Genomic DNA, 27230 nt, shown 5'->3' with positions numbered 1-27230 from the left:
ATATGGTGCTGACGATCGAACCCAGGGCCTCACACATGCTAGGCGAACACTCTACCACTGAGCCACAACCCCAGCCCCTATCTTTTACTTGATATAATGTTTCTGAAATTCATTCATGTTGTCACATGCATCAGTAATCCATTATTTTTTTATTGCTGAATAGTCTTCCAATGTATGAATATAACACATTTTGTTCATGCATATGCCACCTGATGGATATTTCAATTGTTTACAATTTGGGGCAACTGATAAGTAATACTAATGTATTACTTTCATTTTACAGGTTCTATGTGAATGTAAACTGACATTTCTGGAGTGAAAACCTAGGAGTAGATTGTTGGGTCACATGCTAAATGCTGAATCTAAGAAACTACCAAACTGCTTATCATGTAGCCTGCTGTACTTTGCATTCTCATCATTAATAGTCACTTGAGAATTCCCTACTATATACTATGCACATGCTTATTAGTCATAATTTCTTAGTAGTAATGTATATATCAAATCTTGCATCTATTTTTAAATTGAAATATTTGCCTACTTACTCACTTGTATGAGTTCTTCATATAATTTGGATATAGTGCTCTGGTGACATGTGATTTAGGCTTTGGGTCTACTCTCTTACCACACAATGTTTCTCTCAGTACCACCAATCTTGAATTTACTGAACATCTCATTCATTGACTAACATCCACATTGCTTCTGATCATGGAATTAAGTCATTATGTACAAAAGAAAAAACATCTCATATTCTAAGATTAATTACCTTACCACGTGTTATCACCCAAAATCTGATGGCCTATCAAATACTTTTTTTTTTTTTTTTTAACTTTGTGATAACATTTTGTGAGCTTGGTACTATCCTACATGATGTAGTATATGCTCCGTAAAGAGACCAATATGTGGTGCCTTTTCTTATTCACTCCCAGTTCTGGGGACCAGAAATCCAAAATCAAAAACTGGGCTCGCTGTGAAGCTCTACAGGACATTTCACTCCCCACCTCCTCAAGATTCTGCCTTGTAGCTGCATTGCTCCAATCTATGCCACTGTCTTCACACGGCTTTCACCTCTTTCTTCATGTATCTTTCTGCTGTCTGTCTCTTGATAGGGACACTTACTAAATTTAGGGTCCACACAGATTAATTCAGAATAATTTTACCCTGAAATCCTTATCTGTGCAAAGACTCTTTGTTTTTCAAATAAGGTCATATTCATCAATAAGATCAATTCATAGAGCTTGAAGCATGGAAGTATATTTTTGAGAACCACCATTCAACCCACTATAGGCATTATTAGTACTTCTATACCCATAGCTTAAAAATTAATAGACTAGCTAGAGAAATCTAACAGATACATGACTACTAAGGATTCATACACTTTAGTAAGGAAGGTCTGGGTTGCTTTCCCAGGAAAACATCCACAACCAACTGAAGTGCTGGATGAGAACATAGGGTACATGAAATGGATAATGATTAGTTGAAGTCACATATTTCTTCCTTGTACATATTTATAAACATGAAAATTTGAAATAATTTTTTCCTTTCTTTCATCCGATTAATATTATAAGATGTAACTGTGGTGGTTACTATAAGTTTTTTTTGTTGTTGTTTTCTTTTTTGGTGCTGGGGGTTGAACACAGGGCCTTGTGCGTGCTAGGCAAGTGCTCTATCACTGAGTTACATTCCAAACCCTTAGTATTCCTTAGATTATAAAAAAATATATATATTTTTAACTGCATTGGCTGAACTAAAAGATAAATGACAACAGCTAGAAATGGATATAGTAACTGATGGAACTTGCCATCTCACAAATTAGGGAAAGAGTCAATACAACATGTACTAGTATATGGGCTAGGTTTATCATGTCAAGTAGAAGGATGATACTGTTGTTACTATTTATATGGATATGGAAGGGCATATGGAAGCTGAGTTGACAAAGGATCAAACTGTAGTGTATTATCTATTAAGGAGCATCATTTCCATTTATTCTATACTCTCTCTCTCTCTTTTTTTTTTTTTTTTTTTTTGGTGGAGGAGTTAACCAGGTATTGAACTCGGGAGCATTCAATCACTGAGCCACATCCCCAGCCCTATTTTGTACTTTATGTTTAGAGACAGGGTCTCATTGAGTTGCTTAGCACCTCACTTTTGCTGAGACTGGTTTTGAACTTGAAATCCTCCTGCCTCAACCTCCCAAGCTCCTGGGATTACTCAATAAATAAATAAATAAATATTCAACTAATACTTGTTTTCATAGATTCAAGAAGCAAATGAGTCCTGAGTAAAATTAAGAAATCCACACCTCCAATATCTTCTCTAAGTAAGTATTTCTTTACTTTAGGCAAGCCCCCTCACCCACTCAAACCCTGAATCAAAAGAGAAGAAGGTGAGGGCTGGGATTGTGGCTCAGTGGTAGAGCGCTTGCTGAGCACTTGTGAGGCACTGGGTTCAATTCTCAGCACCACATAAAGTAAATAAATAAAGATTTTTTTTTTAAAAGAGAGAGAAAAGCAGGTGGGCTGGGAAGATAGCTCAGTTGTAAAGCACTTTCCTAGCATGCAAGAGGCCCTGAGTTCAATTCCCATCACCTCATAATAACTAAATAAGAACAATAATAAAATGATTTAAACAAAACAAAAAGAGAGGGGCTGGGGACGTGGCTCAAGCGGTAGCGCGCTCGCCTGGCATGCGTGCGGCCCGGGTTCGATCCTCAGCACCACATACAAACAAAGATGTTGTGTCCGCCAAAAACTAAAAAATAAAAAATATTAAAATTAAAAAAAAAAGAGAGAAGCAGGTGTGTTTTTACACACATGGTACACAGAATACACAGGACATTTAACTTTAGTCTGCTCAATATCTTCTCTCCTACTTTATTAAAAAATCCATTCAGAAACAGATTGATACCAGGGAGTGATATGGGCCAAATTATATTGCTATATGTGTGCATGTACGAATACATAAGAACAAATCCAGTCATTATGTACAACTGTAATGCACCAATAAAAAAAAATGTGATGGTAAAAATAAATAAACAAACAGATGATAACATGAAAGGCAAACTCTAAGAGACCTAGGACAGGGGCAAAACGACAAGAGGATCTATCTCATCACGAATGTGGAAAACCTGTCTCCCAAGAACAGGTTTCAGAATATGCTAGATGAACTCAAACAAAAGGAAGACAGAAAAGGAGCAGCTTAGTTTTTTGCAAAAGCAAGAATCATTTCTAGAGAAGTGAGAATAATGTTAATATTTAATTTTAGTCCTGAGACTAAAAATTGGTTTCATCACTTGGACTGATATTAAGAGCTTTCCGTAGTTCCCATTCCCTCTAATGCTAGATGTTATTTTAAATTATCTCAGTAGCTTTTTAGAATCAATTTATTATGTATTCATTCTTTAGGAAGTAGGATTGCATAGGAATAAAATGATTTCAGGAAAGTTGTGAGAAGTGAAATAAACAGTTTAGCCTTAAGCAGTTTCATTGTACGACTTTGCTTCTGTTACTCTATTTTACAGAAGCTATTATTGCTAGCAGTTCTCTGTTGCCACTCGAAATCAGAAGAAACTGGTCTGGAGGCAGTGAAGCTACTTTACATACGTTTTCTCCTGCAATAGCTAAAGCAATAGCCCATATTAAGAGATGCAAATCATTTTCATAAAATTGTTTCTAACAGTAAAAAAAGCAATTCATTTTCTTTGGCATATTATCTCTTCCAATATTGTCCCAGTAGGATTATCAATAAACATGCCTCTCAGGTAAACTAAACTTTGGATTGTATTAAAATAGTTGGAGCTGTGTTACAGCAATACTTTAAAAAGATCTCTTGCTACCTAGACATCTGGAATTCACTGGTCCTTGTCTACAAAAACTGTCAATTCAGTATTTTTTTTAAAAAACTTTGTTTCTTTGCACAGTGCTGGAAATTGAACTCAGCTTTTCACATGCTAGGCAACCAATCTACCATTAAGCTACATCCTCAGCCCTTTTTAATTTGAGACAAGATCTTGCTAAGTTGCAAGGCTGGCCTTAAACTTTCAATTCCCCTGCCTCAGCTCCCTGAGTAGCTGAGGTTACAGGAATGTACCACGACAACTGGCTTTGTTCAGTTTTTTCATTCTGTGACTCAATTTTCTGCTGTTTACAATCAAGGAATGCTTTGTAATATACTATGAGGAAACAGTATATTTGTAAATACAGAGTTCCCAAAAGACAAAACAGCATTATATTTCATAGAAGAATGGAAGTTGAGAATGCCAGCTGGGTATTCTATAGACAATACTAATGAGGAATTTTCCATTTTAATTAGGAGATATCTTATAGTTACAAATACCTAAAACAAAATGTATTGCCCAATCCATAAAAACAAAAGCCCACAAAGGAAAACTTAACTCACTAAAATTCCAGTGAAGGCCTTAAGTCATCACTATTAGGTACCCAGAACATTTGAAATCTATTACAACACTTTCATTCAACCATTTTGTTAATTGTCAGATCTTCATCTTTATCCTACATCATTTACAATTTGAAAAGCATTACTTTTTTTACCCGAATAAATATTTCCAGTTCAGTTTTTCTTCTTTTTTCAATTTTCTCTGCCTCAATTTGGCAAGTATGACAAATGTACAGATGGTTGACAGCTGGTCCTCCTCCATACCTAAAGCATGAAGAATTTAAGAATTAAAATTATAGCAATCTCAAAGCTGATGTTTTACCACACAGTTTCTAGTTTTTTAGTCAATAGCTAAATACCCAGTTAAGAATAAATCCTCACAGGAAAATTCTCAAAGTAATATAAAAAATGTTTTTAAATTACAAGTTCCTGATATTATGTTTATTAGAATAAAAACTTTACCAATGTATTGCCTATGCTGCCTTATCCATAGTTCAATTTTCCCTTGTTCTACCAAATGTTAGCAGCAACAACCAAAAAAGGGTTTTCAAAAATTAACATATAAAATAAACAGTCACAGTCAAGTTTTAATCAGATGAAGGTTTCCCCTATTCTCTCAAGTAGAAAGGATTCCTGGCATGGATTTAATATTTAAAGAAAACATAATTGGTAAGAACATTACAGTACAAAATATTTTTTAAGATTTAAAACTTTAAAATTTCAGAGTAGAATATTCAATTTTGGGAGTGCACACATAAGTAAAATTTTAGTGGTGAGTATAGGCAATATCTTTTAAATAAAGTACTTCGGTATGATAAGTATATCTTCACAAACAGATATTTAGAATATGAAAATCAGAATAAATCATCTAGACTAGAGCCACACTAGCTACAAAGTTTGCCTATTCACACTTCAAAATAAATAAATGAATGAAAAAGAGGTATGCAACATAAAGCAAAAGAAGCATCTGGGAAATAATCCAATCCCCCTTTAGCTACTTTTAAGTAGTTTTCACAATAATACATTGTCTGCTTTTAAAAACAAACCTGCAAAGTGTGGAAGGTAGAGAAGGAGCCAAGAAGTGCTGGGGAGTGATAATGGCCACATTACATTGTTGTGTTGTGTACATGTATGAACATGTAACAACAAATTCCATTATTATCTACAACTATACACAACAATTTAAAAATGTGAAAGAAAAATAAAAACAAACCTGCTATACAAGTTATCCCAAATGTTCTGAGGCAGCATCAAAACCAAGTCTTCAATATAACTAGCTTTTCGTGGAGGAACACCTAAAAATATTTTTGACAGGTCAGCTTCATTCTTTAATTCCTTTCAAAGGTTAAACTCATTTTTAATGACTGCTGACTGACTGGTCAATCATTATTCTCAAGCATCCCCTCCCAAAAAGTTTTTAAAAGTATTTTCAGCCAGGCATGGTGGCACATTTCTATAATCCCAGCGGCTCAGGAGGCTGAGGAAGGGAGACAGAGAGTTCAAAGCCAGCCTCAGCAAAAGTGAGGGGCTAAAAAACAGTGAGACCCTGTCTCTAAATAAAATACAAAATAGGGATGGGGATGTGGCTCAGTGGTCGAGTGCCCCTGAGTTCAATCCCCAGTACCAAAAAAAAATATATGTGTGTGTGTGTGTGTGTGTGTGTGTGTATGTGTGTGTGTATTTTTAGTTATTATCCTTTCTAAAGAAGAATGTATACCTTGAAATTCATAAGGAGTTCTTGGTTATTTTTATTTTTTTAAGTCAATGCTGGGGATTGAACTCAGGGCCTTGTGCTATGGAGCATGTGCTCTACTACTGAGGCCCACAAATATTTTGTGGGGTTTAAGTTTCTATATCCAATATAAGATATTCCCATTCCTTGTGGTTTCACTATAAATATAATTAGCAAGAATACTGAGACTTCAATCAAAGGTTAATCAAAACACCAAAGGTCCTATTTATTCTAGGAATAAACATTAATTTAGCTAATTACAAGGATATAAGTTATGTTTAACACATATGAAGCTTTCTTGTTAAACCCCAAATAAATTTCCATACTTAGGAAAAGAGCCAGCTATTCATTTAGATAAAAGGGATAAGAACTACAGGTACAGGTGGCAGCTGAAATCACTAGTACAGAAATAACTCTCAGGCTCTAGCACAGGGTTTTAAACAGGTACTCAATAAATAAAATGTTTAACAGGCCCATAATTAGAGAGACAAGGCCAAATTTTGAAAACCTAATGGAATAAATACATTAAGGTAGAATGCAGATAGAGAAATAAGAAATAAATAGAAGAGGAAAATTCTTGGCTTATTCCTAATTTGCAAATTATTTAACAACAAACTTCTACCACTTCTACCACTTTGCGGACAGGATTTCTTACCTCCGTGAATACAGAGAAAGTCATTATTTGAAATAGGGCCAGGTTCAGCAAAGGTCTTAAATTTATTCAGCCACTGTCGAGAAATATAAAACTGAAGGAGGCTAGGTTCCATTATGTTCAACAAATTTGATATCCTTCGCCTCTCTTTTTGTGCCTCTTCACTGCTCTTCCTTTTAAAGACAATAATTCATTAAGTCCAATATGTATTTTACTACATTAGACTATTAGATTGATTTTTTTCCTCTTCCTTATTAGACTCCCAAACATACTAATTCTGTGGATCTCTCAAGCCTTGGTAATTCCAAGAGAAACATAGTTTGCATCACCTCTCAAATACATTTTACACCTCTAAAGGAGATGTTATATATTAACTACTCCTGTCCACAATACTGACACATGGTAAGCATTCACATATTTGTTAATAAGATCAAGCTAAATACCTAATTAGTATCCCTGTTACAGTAGCTAGCATTTTCTCTCATAAAATACTGAAGAATTTTATACTAATACCTCCTTAATCAGCTGTTTTAGCAGGAAAGTTGATATTTAATCCTGACTTTTTTTTATTAAAACCAATCTTTCTAAGACAAAATACATCCTTTGTCCTTCTTATTTATGTTAACATTCTCTAAACAAAGCCTCATTCTGTAGAAAACTTTTTACTTTATTTTACTCTAACGAGAATAGAGCAATTTCTTATCTTTACTGAGCAATCCAACTGAAAATCTTAGAAGTCACTAATAACTCCAAAGAGTGAAATAAATGTTCTCTCATTATTTGTAAACTAGTTTATATATGAGATAATGACTTCCATTACCTATAGAAAAGAACATAAGCTTCTGCATTTTGTACCGTAGATTCTGAAACTTCAGTAACACTCTGATCATCAAATTCATACCACAGGTTATTTAAATTGTTTCGGCAGTAGGCTATATAGTGTCCACCTGTATTTAAGGGAAAAGAAATCACTATGGTAATACAATTAACACAAAATGGAGGATAAACTTTTTCTATCTCCAGTGTCTAGCATAGCAGCTAAAATATATGGCAAGAACTGTGATCTTATTTTTTAATATGTATCCTCATCACCACTGCTTGAGAAAACAAAAACACATAAAATTAATCTTTAAAAACCCAGTGTAAAAATTATCAAGCTAAAGTCCTTACTACTTATCTTATATAATTTCAAATATTCCAAACACCTTAGTAAAAAATATTCCATTTCCTAAAACTGATATTTTTGACTACCACATAATAATTGTACATATTTATGGAGCAGAGAGTGATGATTCAATAAGTATATATATACAATGAGCAACAATCAAATTGGGGTAATAAACATTTCCATTTCCTTATACATTTATCATTTTTTTACACTGGGAGTCTGACATGTTTTTAATAACCAGCAGTAAAATCTACTTTTAGTTTTTTTTTTTTCCTTTCCAAGCACAACTTATTTAAGCAATTAATTCAACTGTATTCAGACACAGTTTTTTAAATCTAAAAACAAACGTCAAACCTATATACTTACTACTTGCAGTCCCATGATGACAAATGACTGACAGAAGATCATATGTCACAATCTGAGTTGGACTATCCTTAGCAAGAAATGGCTGAAGATCCAGGCCTTCTAGTGGAAATGAAACATGGGTGCTGATTTTGGTGGAAAACATCAGTTCGTGTCGGAATCTTTTCAGATGGATACATAAAATCTGAAAGAGAATAAAATAAAAAACCCTTATTTGCCATTACAAAAGACTAAAAAGCATTCCAAAATGATAAAACTTAGGACATTAAGATTTTTATTCTACAAGCAAATAATTGTGGTGTTTGATTGAAATAAAATTGTAAATAAAGTTAAGTTTCATTTAGCTAAAAATTTTTTATTAAGCTATAATATTATTAAATATTCATACTGAACTATGTGTCAAGGTTAAATATCAACCACATTATAAAGTCATAACCTGAAATGTAGAAACATGATTCTTACAAAGTTCACTGTTATTTGTTTTTCTAATTTTTCACTTTATACTCGTCAAGTTCCTACAATGTCTAATTATACTATGTCCATCATAGTATACTGTTGAGGGCACTTAGGATATTCAACCCAATATTTTGGAAATAAATAATCCAAATAAGGTATGCACAGCAACCGGTCAACAGAATCACTTCAATCTTCAAATATGCTATGAGAATTTATTACTATGTTGTGTTTCATTAATGTTTTACCACATAAAATAAAATGAGTTAAAGTCCATACCTCAGGAAACTTTTGTACTTTACAAAACTTTACTCCATTTCTCAACCTATGACGGAAAAAAAAAAATTCAATGATATCTACAAACAATTTAGTATATTTAGGGCTGGAAATGTAGTTCAGTGATATAATGCCTGTCTAGCATGTATGAGGCCAAGGGTTCAATCACCACTTTCACACACACACACAAAAAAAAGGCTTGCCAAAAAAATTTAGTATATTTAAATATACAACAAAAATGTTTTAGAAATTGCAGAGATTAAATGTTATCAGATTGAAAAGGCTCACTATTGAATTCTCTTACATATTTACACACTACAGACCCAAATAATCAAAATCAAAATGTTGAAGTGCCTTATTATGAAAAATAATCTAAACCGAGACATCCATAACAAAACTACAGGGAGTTTTGTAATCCTTGGATTTAAAAAAAATTTTTTTTTTTTTAAACAAATGTGCTGCTGTCTATGGCCTGGCTAACCTTTTATGACAAGCATATAGCAAGTAAAACTGCATAAAACAAAATCCCAAATTTATAAAATTTGTAATTCCAGTCAATATATTAAACCTTTCTTCTGCCTCTTTTTTTTTTTCTTTTGGGTACCAAGGATTGAACTCAGGGGTAATTGGCCACTGAGCCACATCCCCAGCCCTACTTTGTACTTTATTTAGAGACAAGGTTTCACTGAGTTGCTTAGTGCCTCGTTTTTGCTGAGGCTGGCTTTGAATTAGCAATCCTCCTGCCTCAGCCTCCCTAGCCACTGGGATTACAAGCGTACGCCACCACTTTTTTTTTTTTTGGAGACAGTCTTGCCATGTTGTGCAGGCTGACCTCAAATCCCTGGTCTCAAGTAATCATCCTCTTCCTCCTTAGCCTCACAAGTAACTGGGACTACAGTTTAGATTACTACATCTGGCTCAAAATTTTTATTGTTTTTTTTTTTGGGGGGGGATGGGGGTCCTGGGGAGTGAACCCCAGGGCACTCAACTACTGAGCCATATCTTCCTTCCTATTTTTAACTTTGGAAGGATCTCACTAAGTTACCAAAGCTGGCTGGCCTTGAATTTGCAATCCTCCTGCCTCAGCCTCCCAAATTGCTGCAATTACAGGTGTTACCATGCCCAGACTCAAAACCTTTATTCATAAATGTAGGAAAATCTTGAGATAAAAGATGGTTATTATTAATAATCAATATTAATATACACTTGAGAGATCTCTCTTTGAGATTTGAGGGTAAATGCAAGGAATGTTCCTCTTTTCATTAATTTTTTTCCTAGCCTGTTTTGCTTTGCAAAGAAGGATCCTCTTCAGCTGTCAGCTAGGGCTTCAAGGACAAACTGATAAAATCTTTCCAAAAGTACAAGGCATCTTTTTCATCTTTATTAATCAAACAGTGCACCATTCATTTCTCATGAAAAAGACCAACAGCTGCAGATCAAGGTTTCTTTGGATTACTGCCAAAAGCCAAAAGTCTATATAATTAAAATACTAGATTTTATTGAGAAGTCCTTTTTTTTTTTTTAACAGAATCAGAAAAAAAAAAAAAAGTGGGTTGGGTTGTGACTCAGTAGTAGAGCGCTCGCCTCGCACATGCGAGACCCTAAGTTTGATCCTCAGCACCACATAAAAATAAATAAGTGAAATAAAGGTGTTGTGTCCAACAACAATTAAAAAATAAAAATATTTTTTAAAAAATGTTACCTCTACCTAAAAAATAATTGCCTTGGGCTGAGGGTGTTGCTGAGGGTAGGGTGCTTGCCTAGTAAGCCTGTAATTCCAGCTACTTGGGAGGCTTTAATATCTTGATTAGTAGTAGGAGGATCTCAAGTTCTAGACTAGCCCTGCCAACATAGAGAAAACTGTCTCAAAATAAAATTTTAAAAGGTTAGCATTGTAGCGAAGTGGTAGAGCACTTGCCTAGTATAAGTAAGGGCCTGGGTTCTATCCCCTATATCCCATCCCACTCCCCACAAAAAATATGCCTTTATCAAGTCTCTAATCACTTTGTTCTGACTTATTACCAAGAGGTGTTAAAAGTCTGAATTTATAACAGGGTAGAAAAGGCAGCTGGACTAGGCTCAGTAGCTAATAATCCCAACTACTCAGGAGCTGAGGATAACTAAGTTGCCCTAGTGAGATCCTGTATAAATATAAAACAAAAAGGGTTGGGATTTTAGCTCAGAGATAGAATGCTCCTGGGTTAAATGCCCAGCACTTAAAAAAAAAAGAAAGAAAAAGAAAAAAAGAAAGAAAAACAAATTGATAAGACAGCTAGTAGTAGATATAAATAAAATCAGGCCTAAGTGTTCTCTACTGCATTATAACATCAAAATTGGTACAACCTTTCTAAATTTTATGGAGATGTGAAACTAGGTACATTTCATTTACTATTAAACTGGTAACCCAGAAGAGCATATTCACTTATTTTAGAAAATATTTAATGCAAATTCACATACTTATTTCATGTCTTAAAATACTTTTAATATCTTATATGAGTTTATTCAACTTCTTAAATTTTTACCTTAATTTTTACAAAACAACTAATCTGTTATTACTAGACCTAAGCTTTCTGGCTGATACTTTTCTGAATATACTGTCAAGTATAACTATCTAGTCCCAAATCAAATAACTAAAAGAAATACAAACTATAAAATTAAAAGTATTATCAATCTCACTTACTTTTTGCATTTTTCACAACTGTACATATTGTCACCTGCAAACAGAACAGATCTAGTCATTCCTCTCTAATTACAGTAAATTACTTTCTTTTGGTTCTGCAATTCTTTGATTTTGCCAGCTGCTGATCTCATAGCACAATAAAACAGGATTTTACTCACTCTTTTAGTCTCTGCACCTGAGTTGGCTCATAAGGTTTACCTTACCTAAAACATCCTTCAAACTCCCTCTATTTTTAATCTTGAAGACCTACTTCAAATAACATCCTTTTCATTTATTCACTGAATGAAATTTAGTGACATTCTGTCTTAATAGTCTTTCAAGACTGAACACACAAAAATAGTGAAGGAACTTAAACGATATGGAGCAGTTCATAGACAATTCAAGATACACAAATTTTCAGTTATTTTGGTTGAGTTTTTCTTTTTTTAAATATCAGAACACCTTTAAGACATATTATCTAGTACTATAGGAATTTGTATAAATTCCTTCAGAATATGATTTTTCTTATTATATTTATACTGCCATGGTAGATACTGGCCATTATGCCAGTATGGGCAAGTATTATTTAAGCTGCTCTAAAACTACCCATAGATATAATTATACTTCTTACCTTTTAATTCATCTCTGGCAAAGAAGGCAGCAAGACAATCTTGCAAGGTTACTACTGGACCCCAAAACCAGCTAGGGACACATGAGACAACAAACCTGAAACATCATTGACAGAAAAAAAAGGAAGTGTTCTGCCAGTACAGCAGAAACAGCAGTTTCAACATCAGTTTTAACGAGGAAAATACATACATACCTCTTCACATATTCCATGAAAAAAGCTATCCAGCCTTGTGGAGCATAGGCTTCACCACATGATCCTGCTTTGACTATAGAAGTTGGATGACTCGTTGAATGTAGCTTAGCAAGGTCTTCCTTGCCAGGAATTGGCAAGGACAGATCTTGAAAGGTCTCGAGGGTTACAGATACCTAAAATTGTTTTGTGTTTTAAAAAATGGAATAAAAATAATCCAGCACAAGCATTTATAAAGTTAGATTTCAGACTCCAAAGATCAAAGCAAGTTATAATAAGCAAAATCAAACAAAAATCCATATTACTTTTATAGCAGTAACAGCAAAAAAACACTTATTCTGTACCAAGTGCTGTTCCAAATTTAATTTTCATGAAAACCTTGGATAGTGGCCATTGGCAACCCCATTACAGTCATGGATATTGCAGTACCAAGATGTACCCCAAATCCAGCCACAATCGTTTGAAGTCCAAGGTCTCACTATGTTGCTCTCAAGGCTGATCTCAAACTCCTGAGCTCAAGTGATCTTTCCACTTCTGCCTCTCAACTAGCTGGGACTACAGGCTGATAATAATCTTTAAATTCTGTTTGTTTTGTTTTTTTAAATAGGAAGATACAAAACCTGGCATCCAATTTTAAGCAAAATCATGCACCACTTAACAATGGGAATGCATTATGAAAAATGCATTGTTTCAGGTGATCTCATCATTGGCAAAAATTATAAGAAATGATGTGATTCTAATTTACACCCTGGTTACTGTCTCTGAATTGACATTATATTATCTGAGCATTAATCTTAACATGGGAAAATATTTACAAGCCAGAAGTAAAATCAAATGTTAAGATATACCGTCACTGCCTTGTGCCTATGAATAGCAAGCTTCCCAGCATGCTAATTTCATCAGCTTTGGCAGAATATACATGTGTTACCAATTCCTGTTGCTGAACAACTTCTCATCTTTATGTGTAACCCAAATAGATGAAGAACTTAGTAATGTTCGTGCCTGTCCAATGATAGGTCAAGACCCATTCTTTAGAAAAAGCTACTTCTGTTAGCTCCAAAAAGTAAATTCTATTCATAGAATCAATTTATATTGATGCAAAATGAGAAATGTATGCATGATCAACAGTAGCAATAAGAAGGAACCAAATATTTCATACCATTTTTTCAGGTTTTTAAAAACGAGCATTTGACAGAAATTTTCAATTTTCTGTGTATTCTCATTCCCTCATACTCACCCTATCACAAGTCAGACACTGCACTGAACTAATGATTGTTCCATCAAATATGTCTGAAATAACACTTCTGTATTTCTTATGCTGTTTTTTTCTCTTTGGAGATGCAGACTGAGCTAGGATTGAAAAACAAGTGTAGAACATTTAAAAAAACAAAAAATTCAAAGTAGTTTCTTTAACATTCTTCTCCAGAAGGTTTCACAGTAAAAACTACTATAGAGAAATTTTCAAAATACCCTTCCAAAGCATTAAACAGTTAAACCAATCAGACAAGATTTAAGCTCATTTTGTTTAAAAAAAAAAAAAAAAAAAAAGTATTTTATACTTGGCCACCACAAATGTACATATGGAAAAATGAAAAAATTCTGAATTAGCACAATATTCAAGTCATGTTTTTTCACTGCAAAATGAAGAGTTTAGCCTCATCACTGGGAAATTTAAATCTGTTATGAAGGTCAAAAGAAAAGGAAGAGGTTAGAAGTAGAGAAACAAAAGCTAAAGATGAAATAGGAGGCTTCAGTCTCTCCATTTTTATTTCAGAATAATTCTGCTTTTACTTGTTTTTGTTACCAAGTAAAGCTTTATATGAAGAAAGGGTTCAATTATTAAGCTGAGAACCCTTTATATATTTCTGGATACAAGTCCTTTATCAGCTATATAATTTGCAAATATCTCCTCCTAATATTACCTTTTCTTTCTCCTAACAATGTCCTTTGCCAAGAATTTTTTATTTTTTATGGATTGTGTTTTTGATGTCTTCAAGAATTCTGCCTAAGCCAAGATCATAAAGACTTTCTCCTACGGTTGCTTCTACCATTTCTAAAGTTTCACAGTTTTTAATACAGGAATTCTCAAGACATAGTAAGTGGGAATGCAGAATGATAAGGCACTCTGAGAAACAGTTTAGCAGTTTTGCACAATGTTAAGCATAAAATAAAAATAAAATTCAAGTTCTAGATATTTATCCTAGACAAACAAAAGCATATCCAGACAAAATCCTATACACAAATGTTTACAGAAGCATTATTCATAATTGGCCCAAACTGAAAACGATTCAAAAGTCCCTCAAGGGGTTACTGAATAAACAGTGTATAGTCTTACAATGAAATATAACTCAATAATAAAAAGGAACGAACCTGGACATGCAATAATGCAACTGATTTCTCAAATATATCATGCTAAGTGAATGAATACTGTTTGAAAGCGTACATACTGAATGATTTCATTTCTAGGATGTTCCAGGGAAAAGGAAAACAATAGGAAAAGAGAAGGATGTAGGATGATTACAAAGGAGTAATATGAGGATATTCTTTGGGGTATTAGAATTGTTCTGTAGTCTGTTTTTGAAAACATGTATCTGTGCATGTGCTAAAACTCATCATACTCTATACATACATACACACACACACACACACACACACACACACACAATTCGACTGTTAATTTTAAAAAGAGTATTCCAAACACACAAAGATTTAATCATGGTTGTGTAGATATCTGTCAATATTAGGTCAAATAATATTTCTTAATTAAAACTTTAAATTATTAAAATCAGCATTCTAAATTAAAACCCAAAGCAATGGAATTTGAATAAGGGAAACTTTTTACCTTTTTTGTGTGTGGATGCCAATCCTGACCACAAATTCCCTGATTTAGGAGGGCTTGCTGATAAACGTGGATTAACACCTTCATTTGACGGAAGGCTCTGTGGTGTAGACAGGTCATTCAAATGGACATCAGTGACATATTCTGTAAATTTAAAATTTATATTTTACCTTAAATAGTAAAATTATTGCACATGTCCAATGCTGATTTTATACATATGCATATTATATATTTAATTTTTATTTTATTTTTTGGTACAGGAGTTGGACTCAAGAATGCTTTAACACTGAGCTACCTCCTCAGCCCTTCTAATTTTATTTTGAGACAGGGTCTTACTAAGTTGCCTAGAACCTAAATTGCTGAGGCTGGCCTCAAATTTGTAATTCTGCCTCAGCCTTCCTAGTCACTGGGATTACAGGCATGTGCCACTGTGTCTAGTCCACATTAATTACATTTAAAGGTTTCTTAGATTGATGTTTTGAATAAAATTCACTTTAACAAATGTCAAGTCAATTATTTGAAAAACAAAATGCTTGTTGAGAAAATAACAGTGCTTTTTTACCTAGGAATCTAATTAATGTTTATAATACATTACTGTTTTGTAAGCATTTCAGGAAGTGAGCAGTGAAAATAAAGCCAAAGAAGATCTTATTTGTCCAAATTTAGTAATCAAAAAAAAGAAAAAAAAAACCATAGACTGGGCACAGTGGTACATGCCTGTAAATCCCAGTAACTCAAGAGACTTAAGGAGAATTCCAAGTTTGAGGCCAACCTCAACAAATTGGCAGGATGCTATCTCAAAATAAAAAAATACAGAGAGCTAGGGATGCAGCAAGTACCACCATACCCAAATGAAAGGTTTTTTAAAGTAGGAGAAAAAGAGATTTCCCGCTCCCCCAGGAATAAAATACTAATCAAAATCAGATAAGAAATCCAGGCATAAAATAATCATCATGTCTGTCCTTACTGTGATAAAAGGAAAAACACCTTTTTATTAGGAAAAGATCTTTTTCTCTGATACTAGGGATTCAACCTAGGGACACTTTACTTCTGAGCTACATCCCCAGTCCTTTTTACCTTTCATTTTTAGACAAGATCTTACTAAATGGCCCAGGCTGGTCTCAAATTTGCGATCCTCCTACCTCAGCCTTTACAGTGGCTGCAATTACAAATGTGTACCACCACACTGGCCTCAGGAAAGTGATTTTGTAATTTGGTTCTACAAAAGATATCAAGAAAACACCAGTTCCATGACCACTATTTGATAGTTTGTTGTTGGATTCCTAGTTCCTAATGCATATTCCAAAGTAAGGAACTATGCTCAATGAATACTTGAATGAAAATTAAAAAAGGAATTGTTGATAAGAGACCCTGAGATGGAATGCCCACAGGGATTTTTCCAGACAGTATAAATTAATTTTTCATATAGGCATTTCTCAATATGTCAATCATGATTCATCAGACTGTATAATATTGGGGGTAAAAGATTCACTCTAGGACTTTCTATAGGAAAATCAATTAATGTGATCTAGGTTAGGAGTTGGCAAGATTTTCCTGTAAATGGACAGATAAAAATATTTTAGGTTTTGCATACCATATGGTCTTCGTCACATTTTTTCATCAAGGCTTTAAAATATGTAAATAATCAGGGCTGGGGTTATGGCTCAGTGGCAGAGCACTTGCCTCACACATGTGAGGCACGGGGTTTGATCCTCAGCACCACATAAAAACAAATAAACAAAATAAAAATATTATGCTCATATATAACTAAAAAAAAAAATAAAAAGTATATAAACAATCAAACCCCAATTTAAGTCATTACCTAGTTACTGTACAAAAGAAAAAATCTATTACTAAGCAATAAAGTACACTATGTCCTTCAATTAGCTTATTAGGGCTTCTGACAAGAAAGGGCTAGACAGCAGTACAGGTCGTCTTTCAGAACTGAAATTTTGTACATTTATTGACGAAACAACTTCTACACAAGGTCAATATAATTAAAGAGGATAATACTCCTAATTTTACTGACTAGAAGGTATACATAATATACACAGGAGAACCCTAAATCTTCTTAAGGCTAAGGAAATATTATTCCTCCAGAACAAATTTCGGAATAATTTGAATACCTAAACAAATTGTTTAGTAGCTCTCACTCTTCAGTATTATACAGAAGACAAACTTTTTGATATTTGTGGTCATTTATCTTAAATACCACATTACAACAAATTTACTCTTTTTTTGTGGGGGAGGAGGGTACTGAAAATTGAACCCACAGGCCTTTAGCCACTGAACCACATCCCCAGCCCTTTTTTGTATTTTATTTAGAGAGAGGGTCTTGCTAAGTTGCTTTAGGGCCTTGCTAAGTTGCTGAAGCTGGTCTTGAACTTGCAATCCTCCTGCCTCAGCCTCCAGAGCCCTTGGGATTACAAGTGTGTGCCACCATACCCAGCACAAGTTGCCTCTTAAAGACATAAACGTAACCTGTAATCCCAGTGACTTGGGAAGCAAGACAATCACAAGTTCCAGGCCTTGGCAACTTACCAAAACCCTGTCTCAACAAAATAAAAAGGGGCTAGGGATACAGCTCAGTTGGTAGAGTGCTTGCCTCACATGCACAAGGTCCTATGTTCAATCCCCAGCATCACCAAAATAATTTAAAAAATTAAAATAAAAATGGCTGGGATGTAGTTCAGTGCTCAGGGTCCCTGGATTTAATTGATTCAATTGTATATGTGCGTGTGCGTGTGCGTGTGCGTGTGTGTGTGTGAGAGAGAGAGAGAGAGAGAGAAAGAGAGAAAGAGAAAGGGGGAGAGAGAGAGAGAGATGAATGTAATATGCAAAGCAATTTAACTATCATCTGGCTACTTGCTCCTTCTCAAAGGAATACTGAGCAATATTATAGCATGATTTCTTGTAACAGGGTTTACTGAACTGCTACATTAAAACATATCTGATATGACATCAATGACAGCAATCTGAAACTAATAGTGTCTATAACTAGAAAATTGTAATTTGGGTTATTTGGCATTTTTCCAGTGTCTCAACAGAATTTGCTTATAATAAGGCTGTGGATGTAGTTTAGTGGTAGAGCACTTGCTTACCATATATGAAAGCCCAGAGTTTGATCTCCAACATGGCAACAAAAAAAGAAAAAAGAAAAAAAAAAAAAAAAAAAAAAGAAAAGCTTATACCAAACTCTGAGGAGCCCAATTTTCTACTAGATTTCTGATGAATCTTTATTTCAAAATGAATATGACTAATTTCTTTTATGGTACTGGAGCTACATTACCAGTTCTTTCTATTTTTTTACTTTGAGATAGGATCTCCCTATGTTGCTTGGGCTGGCCTGAAACTTGCAATTCTCCCTCAGCTTCCCAAGTAGCTGAGATTACTGATATGTGCTGCTATGCCCAGTAAGATGACGATCTTACACTATTAAATAACCCACAAAATTCCTCTTATCCTCAGGTGCCATAATTTTGTGACTTTAAATTAAAGCTCACACGCAAATATCACTAAATTAAGTCTACTAATTAGAAAATAACAATTACTTAAGCACTCATTGTCTACAAATGAAATACTATCATTTTCATGATCAAATTATTAAATTATCACCTGAAGTTCTGCCATGTATTTGCACTTTGACAGTTTCCTGGTTGTTCAAGTCAAGTGTTTCAGACACAGAGTCTCTATCTTTATCTAATTCTCCTTCAGAATTTACTTTATTAATCTTATTGCACATCTTCTCTTTTTGCCAATCTTTTGACATTTCTGAATTGTTCTCATCATCCTGAATTAACATTGTTGTTTCATTATTATCTTCAGAAAAGCCATTTCTGGAGCCATTTTCATTTTCTGTTTTATCACTGCTGCTACAAGATTCACAAGACTGAAAATCTACATCTGACTGGCTCTTTTCTTCTTCCATGGTCTCCTCAGTAGTTATGGTTTGAGGATCTTCCTCTACTTCCATGACCTGCTCTTTCAGTTCTTCATGAAGCAGATCCATTAAACATCGAAGGAATTCCTGAGCATCCTAATATATCAACAAGGTAGTTACAATTTTATTATGTGTATATAGGAACTTAAAGGAAAATATACAACATAGATTTTAAATATAGAACACTAAATTAAGGAAATAACAATTTGTGTAGAATGGCAATAGAGAGATGGAAAACACTGAGTTCTAAAAAGTTATATAAATAAAACAGAAGTTTCAATAAACTAAAGATGATCTGGATGTCAGCTTTTATTAGTGCTGCTATTAATAAACCATAGAAAATGACATAGAAAACACGTGATAATCAGAATTCCTCATGTGATAATCAGAATTCAGATAGATATACTAAACATGAATATTATATAAGTTTGGCTTAAGCTTTATCCAATATTGTACTGTATCTCCTTGATCAACTGAAGTGCTTATTGGACCCTAACTCACAGCACCAAATTATAATCATTGGTGTCCCAAAAATCTGCATGGGAAAAAATGAACAGAGGATGCTAGGGGTGTAGTTCAGAAGTAGGTTGCTTACCTAACATGTGTGAGGCCCTGAGCTTGATCCCCATCATCACACACACACCCAAAAAAAATTAGTAAAAAGAATGATAGTAATAAAAAATAAAGTGTGAGGACCATGTATAAATATTAAAGATATTATTAAAAACTACAATAATTGAAACTGCCACATGATAACAATCCAAAAAAAGACCAGTCAATGAAATGAATTAGAAAGCCCAGAGACAGCTAAGGGTATAGCTCAGTGGAAAAGAACTTACCTAGCATGTACAGCAACACCACACAAAGACCAGAAACAGACCCTGACATATATTAATATAAGCATGAAAAAATTAACAAAGAAATAAAAATTTTTTAATCAGATAGGAATTCTTTCATTTATACAATCTGGTACAATTTTTTAGCTGTTTGAAACAAATAAAAATAAAATTTGGGTCATATTGCAATATAAAGTAAGTGCCTCGTGTAATGAATCATAAAAGGATAAAATATTGAAAATGTATCTGCTCTCTGGATGTGGAACTTGAAACTAGAAGCACTTAGAAGAAATACACATTTACCCACACTCAAAGTTTCTAGAAAAATATACACATATCACAAAACTGAAAGTTGTAAAAATATAAACAATAAACATGATAAAGGGTTACCATTCTTGGCAAATACAGACACAAGGAGCAATAACCAAAAAAAAAGGACAAATAAAAAAAGCATAACAGCCTTTTCCAAACTTATTAAGGATTATGAAAATTATGAATGAAAAGCAATAGACTTACCTGTTGAGAATACCCCCGAAAAGTTGGATTTACAGTTTTAATTCCTTGAAATAGATTAGTAGGCACAACAGATCCTGGCCTGAGGAAGAAATCATTTTGAAAAAGAAATTTTTAATTTTTATTTTAGAAATTAAAAATCAAAAACTCAAACTGATAAACTGAAAAGTGTTTTTAATGTTTTAAAAAAACTCATTCAAAACTATCCAGCATTATGTTCCACAGGCTCATCAAAACATTTTATCACTGATATTTTAAGTGACATTGTACTGCTCTTTTCTCAATTAAATGATCATATTTCATTTTTTATCATATTTCACTGTATTTTTCAAAAATGCAATTTCCTGAATAGTTCTAAAACAAAATTAATATACTACAGTAAATATTATTGCCCTATTACTAAACTTTAGAACAAACTGACACATTCAGGGAGACATCCATAAAGGTGTGGTGGTGCATGCCTGCAATCCCAGCAATTCAGGAGGCTGAGGCAGGAGAACCACAAGTTCAAGGCTAGCCATAGAAACCTATTGAGACTCTAAAAATAAAAAAGAACTGAGGAAGCAGCTCCGTGGTAAAGTACCCCTGAGTTCAATCCCTAGTACTGATAAATAAAGATATCCATGGTCTGATTTTAGCATTGTGAGACTGCTACTCCTGCATTATAACTCACAAATTTTGGTAATAGCAGTATTAGCAGTTCAGCACTCCAGATGCTTCTAAACTTTTAAACTGAACACTCCTTTATTTGGGTGTTAAGTTTCAAATGTAACATGCCTGAAACTTAATTGAACTGCCATGAATGTCTATCTTCTACTTTTTCCCATTCCAAAAAATAGGCCTGCATCCTTTTAATATTTATAATACTCATTTAGAAATAGAATAAGAAAAATAAATAAAGTACATACCTGCTCTTATGCCACAATTCTGTCATTAGTTTGAGATAACTTTTACAAATGGCTGGTTTCTTATCTGTTCTAGCTAGTCCACCACAATCAAGAAAAAACTGTGTCAAAGGTGGGCTAATTAAAAAAAGAGAAAGGTTAGAGTGGAATCAAGCTTTTCTTTTTTAACAATCCAAGTGTATTTTAATTTTTTTGTAACTATTATGCCACGAATTCATAGGAAACAGGTTCTAGCAGTTCAGACTCCTTTCTACTAATTATCACAAAGCATGCTTCTCTAGGTGCAGAAGATTGGCACGTCTGCTGAACTCAGATACCTTCTCTTTGGCTTCCTTCTTTTTCTGATCATTTTCTTTTACATTTTAGGAAGCTGTCTCAGCTCTTAAGAGTGCTTAAAATGCTCAATATGCATATTAATTTCCTTGGCAAGAATCTTGCCTTTAACTTGCTTGTTTTATACAATGCCAATAGCACACTGGATAACACTGTAGACTCTGACAGTTTTGCCATGGTAACCTCTGTGGGGCATTCCTTTTTGAATAGTACCCCTGCCTTTAATGTCTACAATATCACCTTTATAAATTCACGTACATGATCAAAAGAACAATTCCAAGTGTTCTAAAAGACCTAAAGAACATATACTGTGTGCCTTTCCTCTTGTCCTTTGTGTTTGTAATTTTGATGAGTTACTGGAAGATTGCAGATCTGGCTGAAAGCAGAATCAAATTACTGATTAATTTTTGGTCATTTAATGAATTGATAGCACATACATCCCTATATCGATTATTTCCTTTTATGGAACTCAACCCATTCAAATCAGATTTAGCTGAACCATATCATTCCTCCATGCTGCCAGATCCAGTTAATGCCCTTTCAGTCCTCTCTCAGTAATATCTGTCATAGGTAACTCCCCTTCATTCTTAAACAAACCTTCTCTTGACCACTGTAATTCTCTTTACCTCTCAGACAACTCCTTTTCTCATTTTATTTGTTCTTTCTGCTCTGAGACATAAAAATATTTTTTTTTAAAGAGAGAGAAAGGGAGAGAGAAAGAGAGAATTTTAATATTTATTTTTCAGTTATCGGCGGACACAACATCTTTGTTTGTATGTGGTGCTGAGGATCGAACCCGGGCCGCACGCATGCCAGGCGAGCACGCTACCGCTTGAGCCACATCCCCAGCCCCCATAAAAATATTTTTAGTATATATAAAGGATGCTACAATTTTTCTTTCCTAAATATACTCTTATTCTTGGACAATCTGAAATTCCCACCCATACTCCAGTGATGGTCATATTTATATAAAGTCAACCAACTTATCTAAACTCCATTTACAGCAAATGCTCAAAATGATGGCTGTTACCATTTCAAATTTAACATGCTTGAAATTTAACTTTCAAGTCAATCTCTTCCTTCTCCTTCTACATTCTACTACGTGGTACTGTTACACGTTGATGATGTTGATGACTCAAGTTAACAATCTTTTAGAGTTTGATTAGCTTCTATGATTCTATTCAGTTACAGGAAATTGGAAAAGGACCAGATCCAGACCTGCAATAAATTGACCACCCTATGAAGACATCTGGATAGCCAGTAAATTATCCTTTGCAACATTGTAATTTTATCATCCATATCTTTCCCAATGAAATCGAAGAAATGCAAAGTAAATTTGTGGAATTGGTATTGTGCAGTAATCAACAAAAGATCTACAGCAACAAATGTACACACAAAAATCCCAGATTCTGAATCTACTCTAACATTTACTATAAGCTGGTAATCTTTTTTTTTTTTTTAAAATATGGAACACTTCATGAATTTGTGTATTACCCTTGCACAGGGGCCATGTTAATCTTCTCTGTACTGTTCCAATTTTAGTATATATACTGGTTATGCAAGCACACTAATGACCTGACAACCATGGCAAAATTATTTAACCTTCTGTGGTACACTTTCTTATGAGTATTAAAAAAAAAAAAAAAAAATCAACCTACAATCCTTTCATCATATAATTACATTATTAACCTTATAGTCTCCTCCCTTTGTCCACTGACTCTAATCAAACCATATCAATCAATCATTATAAGAATGTCTTTAATTCATCCACTCTTTTCTTACCACCCTAGATGGTGCAAGCCACCACAATTTCTTGCCTAAATCACTACAGTTTCCTACGTGGTCTTCCAAATTCCATTCTCTTCCCCCTCCAATCTACTATCCACATGGCAATCATTCTAAAATGTAAACTGCATTATTTAGCTATCCATTGTAAAAATTCTCCAATTGTTTTACTTCACTAAGCATAAGACCTAAATCCTTCATGTGGTCTATGTTACCTGGACCCATGCTATTTACCCCCACGATTATCATACTCCTATCACAAATTTTCTTCCAGTTCCTCAAAAGTGTCAAGGCTGCTTACCAAATATTCATCTTTCTGTGCTGAATGTTCTCCCTACCCTTTATACAACCAGCTCATACTCATTCTTCAAGTTCCAGACTAAATCTCACTTCATCAAAGAGGTATTCTCTGATCATTTAATAAAAATTATTATTTTTTATTTCATTGGGTTATGGAACATAATATAATTGGAACATAAGAGAACTAACAGTAAAGTGTTAATAGAGGGTTATGAGTACTAAAAACGAGATTACTCTGGGAAGAAATATACTTATGTTTAGTCTCCAATCACTATTCTAAAATTCAATCCAGTATAACGTCAAAATCAATGATTATGAATTCTGGTCCTTACTTAATACCTCTACACCTAAGAGTAATAACTGCCCTTTCTACTTTGTATGATTTAGAAAAAAAATTTTTTTTGAATGCTTTCTTAGTGAGGTTTCCACTTCTAGGGGAAAAAAAAATATTTTCATAGGATTTCTAAACTAAAAGTTATCTGAGGAATTAATTACTTCAAGCTCTTTATTTTCTATATGTTTTAAAAAAAAAAAAAAAAAACTGCCTATAGTCTATGCCAGGACCAAAAGTGTTGGAAAACTATAGACATGCACACAGTTACCCCATTTGAACAACAATGGATTGTGTTCTAATCCAGATCTTTGCCTACTCTATTTTGGGAGTTAATCTACTATTGCAATAGCATTGTTTTCTGCTCAAAGAGTAACTTTTTAAAACTACACATGCACACACACACAAAAAAAATTAAGTGACTTCTTACCAGTTAGAAAGAGCCTGCAAAGCTGCATTCATATAACAAGTATTTCCAATATTTTTCAAACCTGTAAGACCTATTGGGAAAAAATATAAAGTCCTCATTTAAAAACACAAAAGATATTCAATTAGTCATCAAAACAGTTTGATGACAATGCAAAAAACTCATGTAATGAGAAACAATAAAAATCTTTTTTCTCTCCATTTCCATGTGTAACACTAAAGCAGTATTTGTTAGCTTGAGCCATAAAAAACTGCCAAAGTTCAAACTACACAACATCAATTTTCTGTGGTTCAAGCCAAGACAATAAAGCAGACACTGGATAAATTTCTCTCTTCCATGAATCTTCAAGTTCACAGTAGGCAGCAGAATGGTGAGCATAGCTGCCTTCCATTTACACTCAAGTTCACTTACATTACTTTATCACATTATTAAAAGATGAAATAGAGATGCAGGATGAAGCTCAGTGCACATGCTAGGCAAACACTATGTCACTAAAACTACATTTCTTACCTGGAAATTTAAACTTCTAAGAATCTCTAAAACACAGCTGAATTAGTAACAGTTGTCAACAGTATCCAATAAAATAATACTGTAGGCTGAATTAATGGATTAAAACAGAAGTATATGAAATATATATTATTTCTAGTAATGTTAAACTTATAACAAAGTGTTAATCCTCATTTTATTACTTTAATATATACTAAATATACACTAAAAACAATTATAAAATAGAAAATTTGAAGTTTTACCATGAGCTATAGACCTAAAAGAACACAAAAAATGTGAGACTTATTCTCATGTAGGGGTTGAAGTAAGGGAGTGAGTGGGGCAAAGGTCTATCATAATCACCTCGTTTTCCAAATGAATGTTGTCCCTTAGAAGTTCTAAGGGGATACATGAATATTTCCCCACCAACTGACAGGTTAAAAATTTAAAAATGAGTTGAGAACTACTGTTCAAATAGATATCAAAAGGCACATTAGCAAAAGGTCATAAGGCCCAACTGTAAAAGAGTCATTAGGATCCCAGCTTTGGTAAAGTGATTCCAGAGAAACCAAAAGTTTGCTTTGTTTCCAAATACATAATAGAACATGTTTCTGAACTCTCTTTTTGTAATTATCTCCATTCCCACAACCTCTAAATTTTGAAATTTTCACACTACATATTTTCCTTAAGTAACAAGCAGCCAAACAAAAAAGGGGTGTTACACAGGAGAATTATGTTACCTCTTGCCTTAAGTTCGTCTTCTTCTTCCACTTCTATATCCAGATCATCAAATACAGCAACCAGAGGAGTTTTCAGTGTTGTGTTACTAGGTATTTTAAAATCCTTATAGCAAAAAGATATGGCAAAATTGAATAAATCCTTAGGCTAAAAAAAAAACTTTTAATTTTAACTTATACAATTACTAGTAGATGTTATTTTAATAGAACCCTAAGAATTTGTGGTATTAGCAATTATTCTAAAATTTACATTTAATTTTTAAGGAAATACACATCTACGATAATTAATAGCATATCATCTTGGTTTTATTAATATTTGAACTTGAATAAAAAGTTACCTTTTATAACTGACTTTCCTAAATTTAAACTCAATAATTGAGTAATATCATCTCAATTAAAATAAGACCTCCAAAACGTACTATCCTGCATTGTATTTTCAGATCTAACTTTTGCAAGAAAAAGATGCAAAATTTTTCATCAAAACAAATCAACATTTGTAGATTTCCAATATATTTTTTCTTAATATATATTACTAAGCTTGCACACTCTTATGCTTATTAGTCAAAAAAGTATTTAAATTAAAAAATTCCAACATTATTTCCCAAGAATTGGCTTAACTCACACATTGCAAGTGATGACCTGTTGGCCAAATGCTAGCCTACAGTTAAAAAGAAAGACCCCCCCCAAAAAAAAAAGAAAGAAAATTTGAGCTAAAGTTTAAAATATCAGGAAAGTGCACATAAAGAACAGAATTTTCAATCTGTCTTTTAATATCATAAGATCAAGGCACACTGAACTCATTCAACAACAATCAAATAGAGGACAGGAATACCATAATGCATTTAGCATGTACTCTGGATCTCCAACTTAAAAGCCTTATCACATCTTCCCAGTGCAGGCATATGTACTTATACCCACCCACTTATATCTTTACTGTACTTTCTGATATCTATAGATACTGAAAATTGAATAGGTTTCATATTTTCGCTTGTATTTATAAAATAATTGTTTTATAAAAATGGTACATGTTCACTTCAATCTGAAAAAATCTTAATGACATTTGCAAGTTTTCCAATTTTTTTTATCAATACTTAGGTGAACTGAATTCAAACAGCCTATAAATTCTGCACTTCTAAAGAAGTTTACATAAATAACTTTTCTTCTAAATAATAAAATATTCCAATTCATCAGGAAGCTGTATGAAATTAAGTATCAGTACACTTATTCTACCAGATTCAAAATTCATTAGAATTTTCAATCTTAATCTATTTTGGCAGAAATGG

General features: G+C 33.5%; 1 protein-coding gene, 1 non-coding gene and 1 pseudogene across 12 annotated transcripts in view; all 3 read right to left on the bottom strand.

Annotated features, from left to right (window-relative positions):
- Positions 1-27230, bottom strand: part of Usp33 (ubiquitin specific peptidase 33) — a 52212-nt gene that overhangs the window by 7546 nt on the left and 17436 nt on the right. For 10 of the 11 annotated variants that reach the window (XM_076863693.2, XM_077109917.1, XM_076863696.2 and 7 more), the window contains 16 exons: positions 25951-26053; positions 24728-24797; positions 21552-21665; positions 20647-20725; positions 18970-19390; positions 15358-15498; positions 13753-13865; positions 12519-12691; positions 12327-12421; positions 11717-11750; positions 9040-9085; positions 8311-8491; positions 7597-7723; positions 6780-6949; positions 5606-5687; positions 4548-4656 (listed from right to left, as the gene is read on the bottom strand). In XM_076863693.2, coding sequence (XP_076719808.1) covers positions 4548-4656; positions 5606-5687; positions 6780-6949; positions 7597-7723; positions 8311-8491; positions 9040-9085; positions 11717-11750; positions 12327-12421; positions 12519-12691; positions 13753-13865; positions 15358-15498; positions 18970-19390; positions 20647-20725; positions 21552-21665; positions 24728-24797; positions 25951-26053 — 2058 coding nt within the window. The remainder of the gene's footprint in view (positions 1-4547; positions 4657-5605; positions 5688-6779; positions 6950-7596; positions 7724-8310; positions 8492-9039; positions 9086-11716; positions 11751-12326; positions 12422-12518; positions 12692-13752; positions 13866-15357; positions 15499-18969; positions 19391-20646; positions 20726-21551; positions 21666-24727; positions 24798-25950; positions 26054-27230) is intronic. The other variant, XM_076863701.2, reaches the window with a different exon arrangement.
- LOC143403430 (large ribosomal subunit protein eL21 pseudogene) lies at positions 21664-22234 on the bottom strand (annotated as a pseudogene).
- Positions 23341-23447, bottom strand: LOC143405279 (U6 spliceosomal RNA). Its single transcript, XR_013092002.2, has one exon. It is a non-coding gene; the product is annotated as a U6 spliceosomal RNA (small nuclear RNA).

The sequence above is a fragment of the Callospermophilus lateralis genome, chromosome 7 (assembly GCF_048772815.1).
Source record: "Callospermophilus lateralis isolate mCalLat2 chromosome 7, mCalLat2.hap1, whole genome shotgun sequence".
Classification (NCBI taxonomy): Eukaryota; Metazoa; Chordata; class Mammalia; order Rodentia; family Sciuridae; genus Callospermophilus; species Callospermophilus lateralis.
Note: the sequence above shows the minus strand (reverse complement) of the source record. Positions and strands in the feature narration are given on the sequence as shown.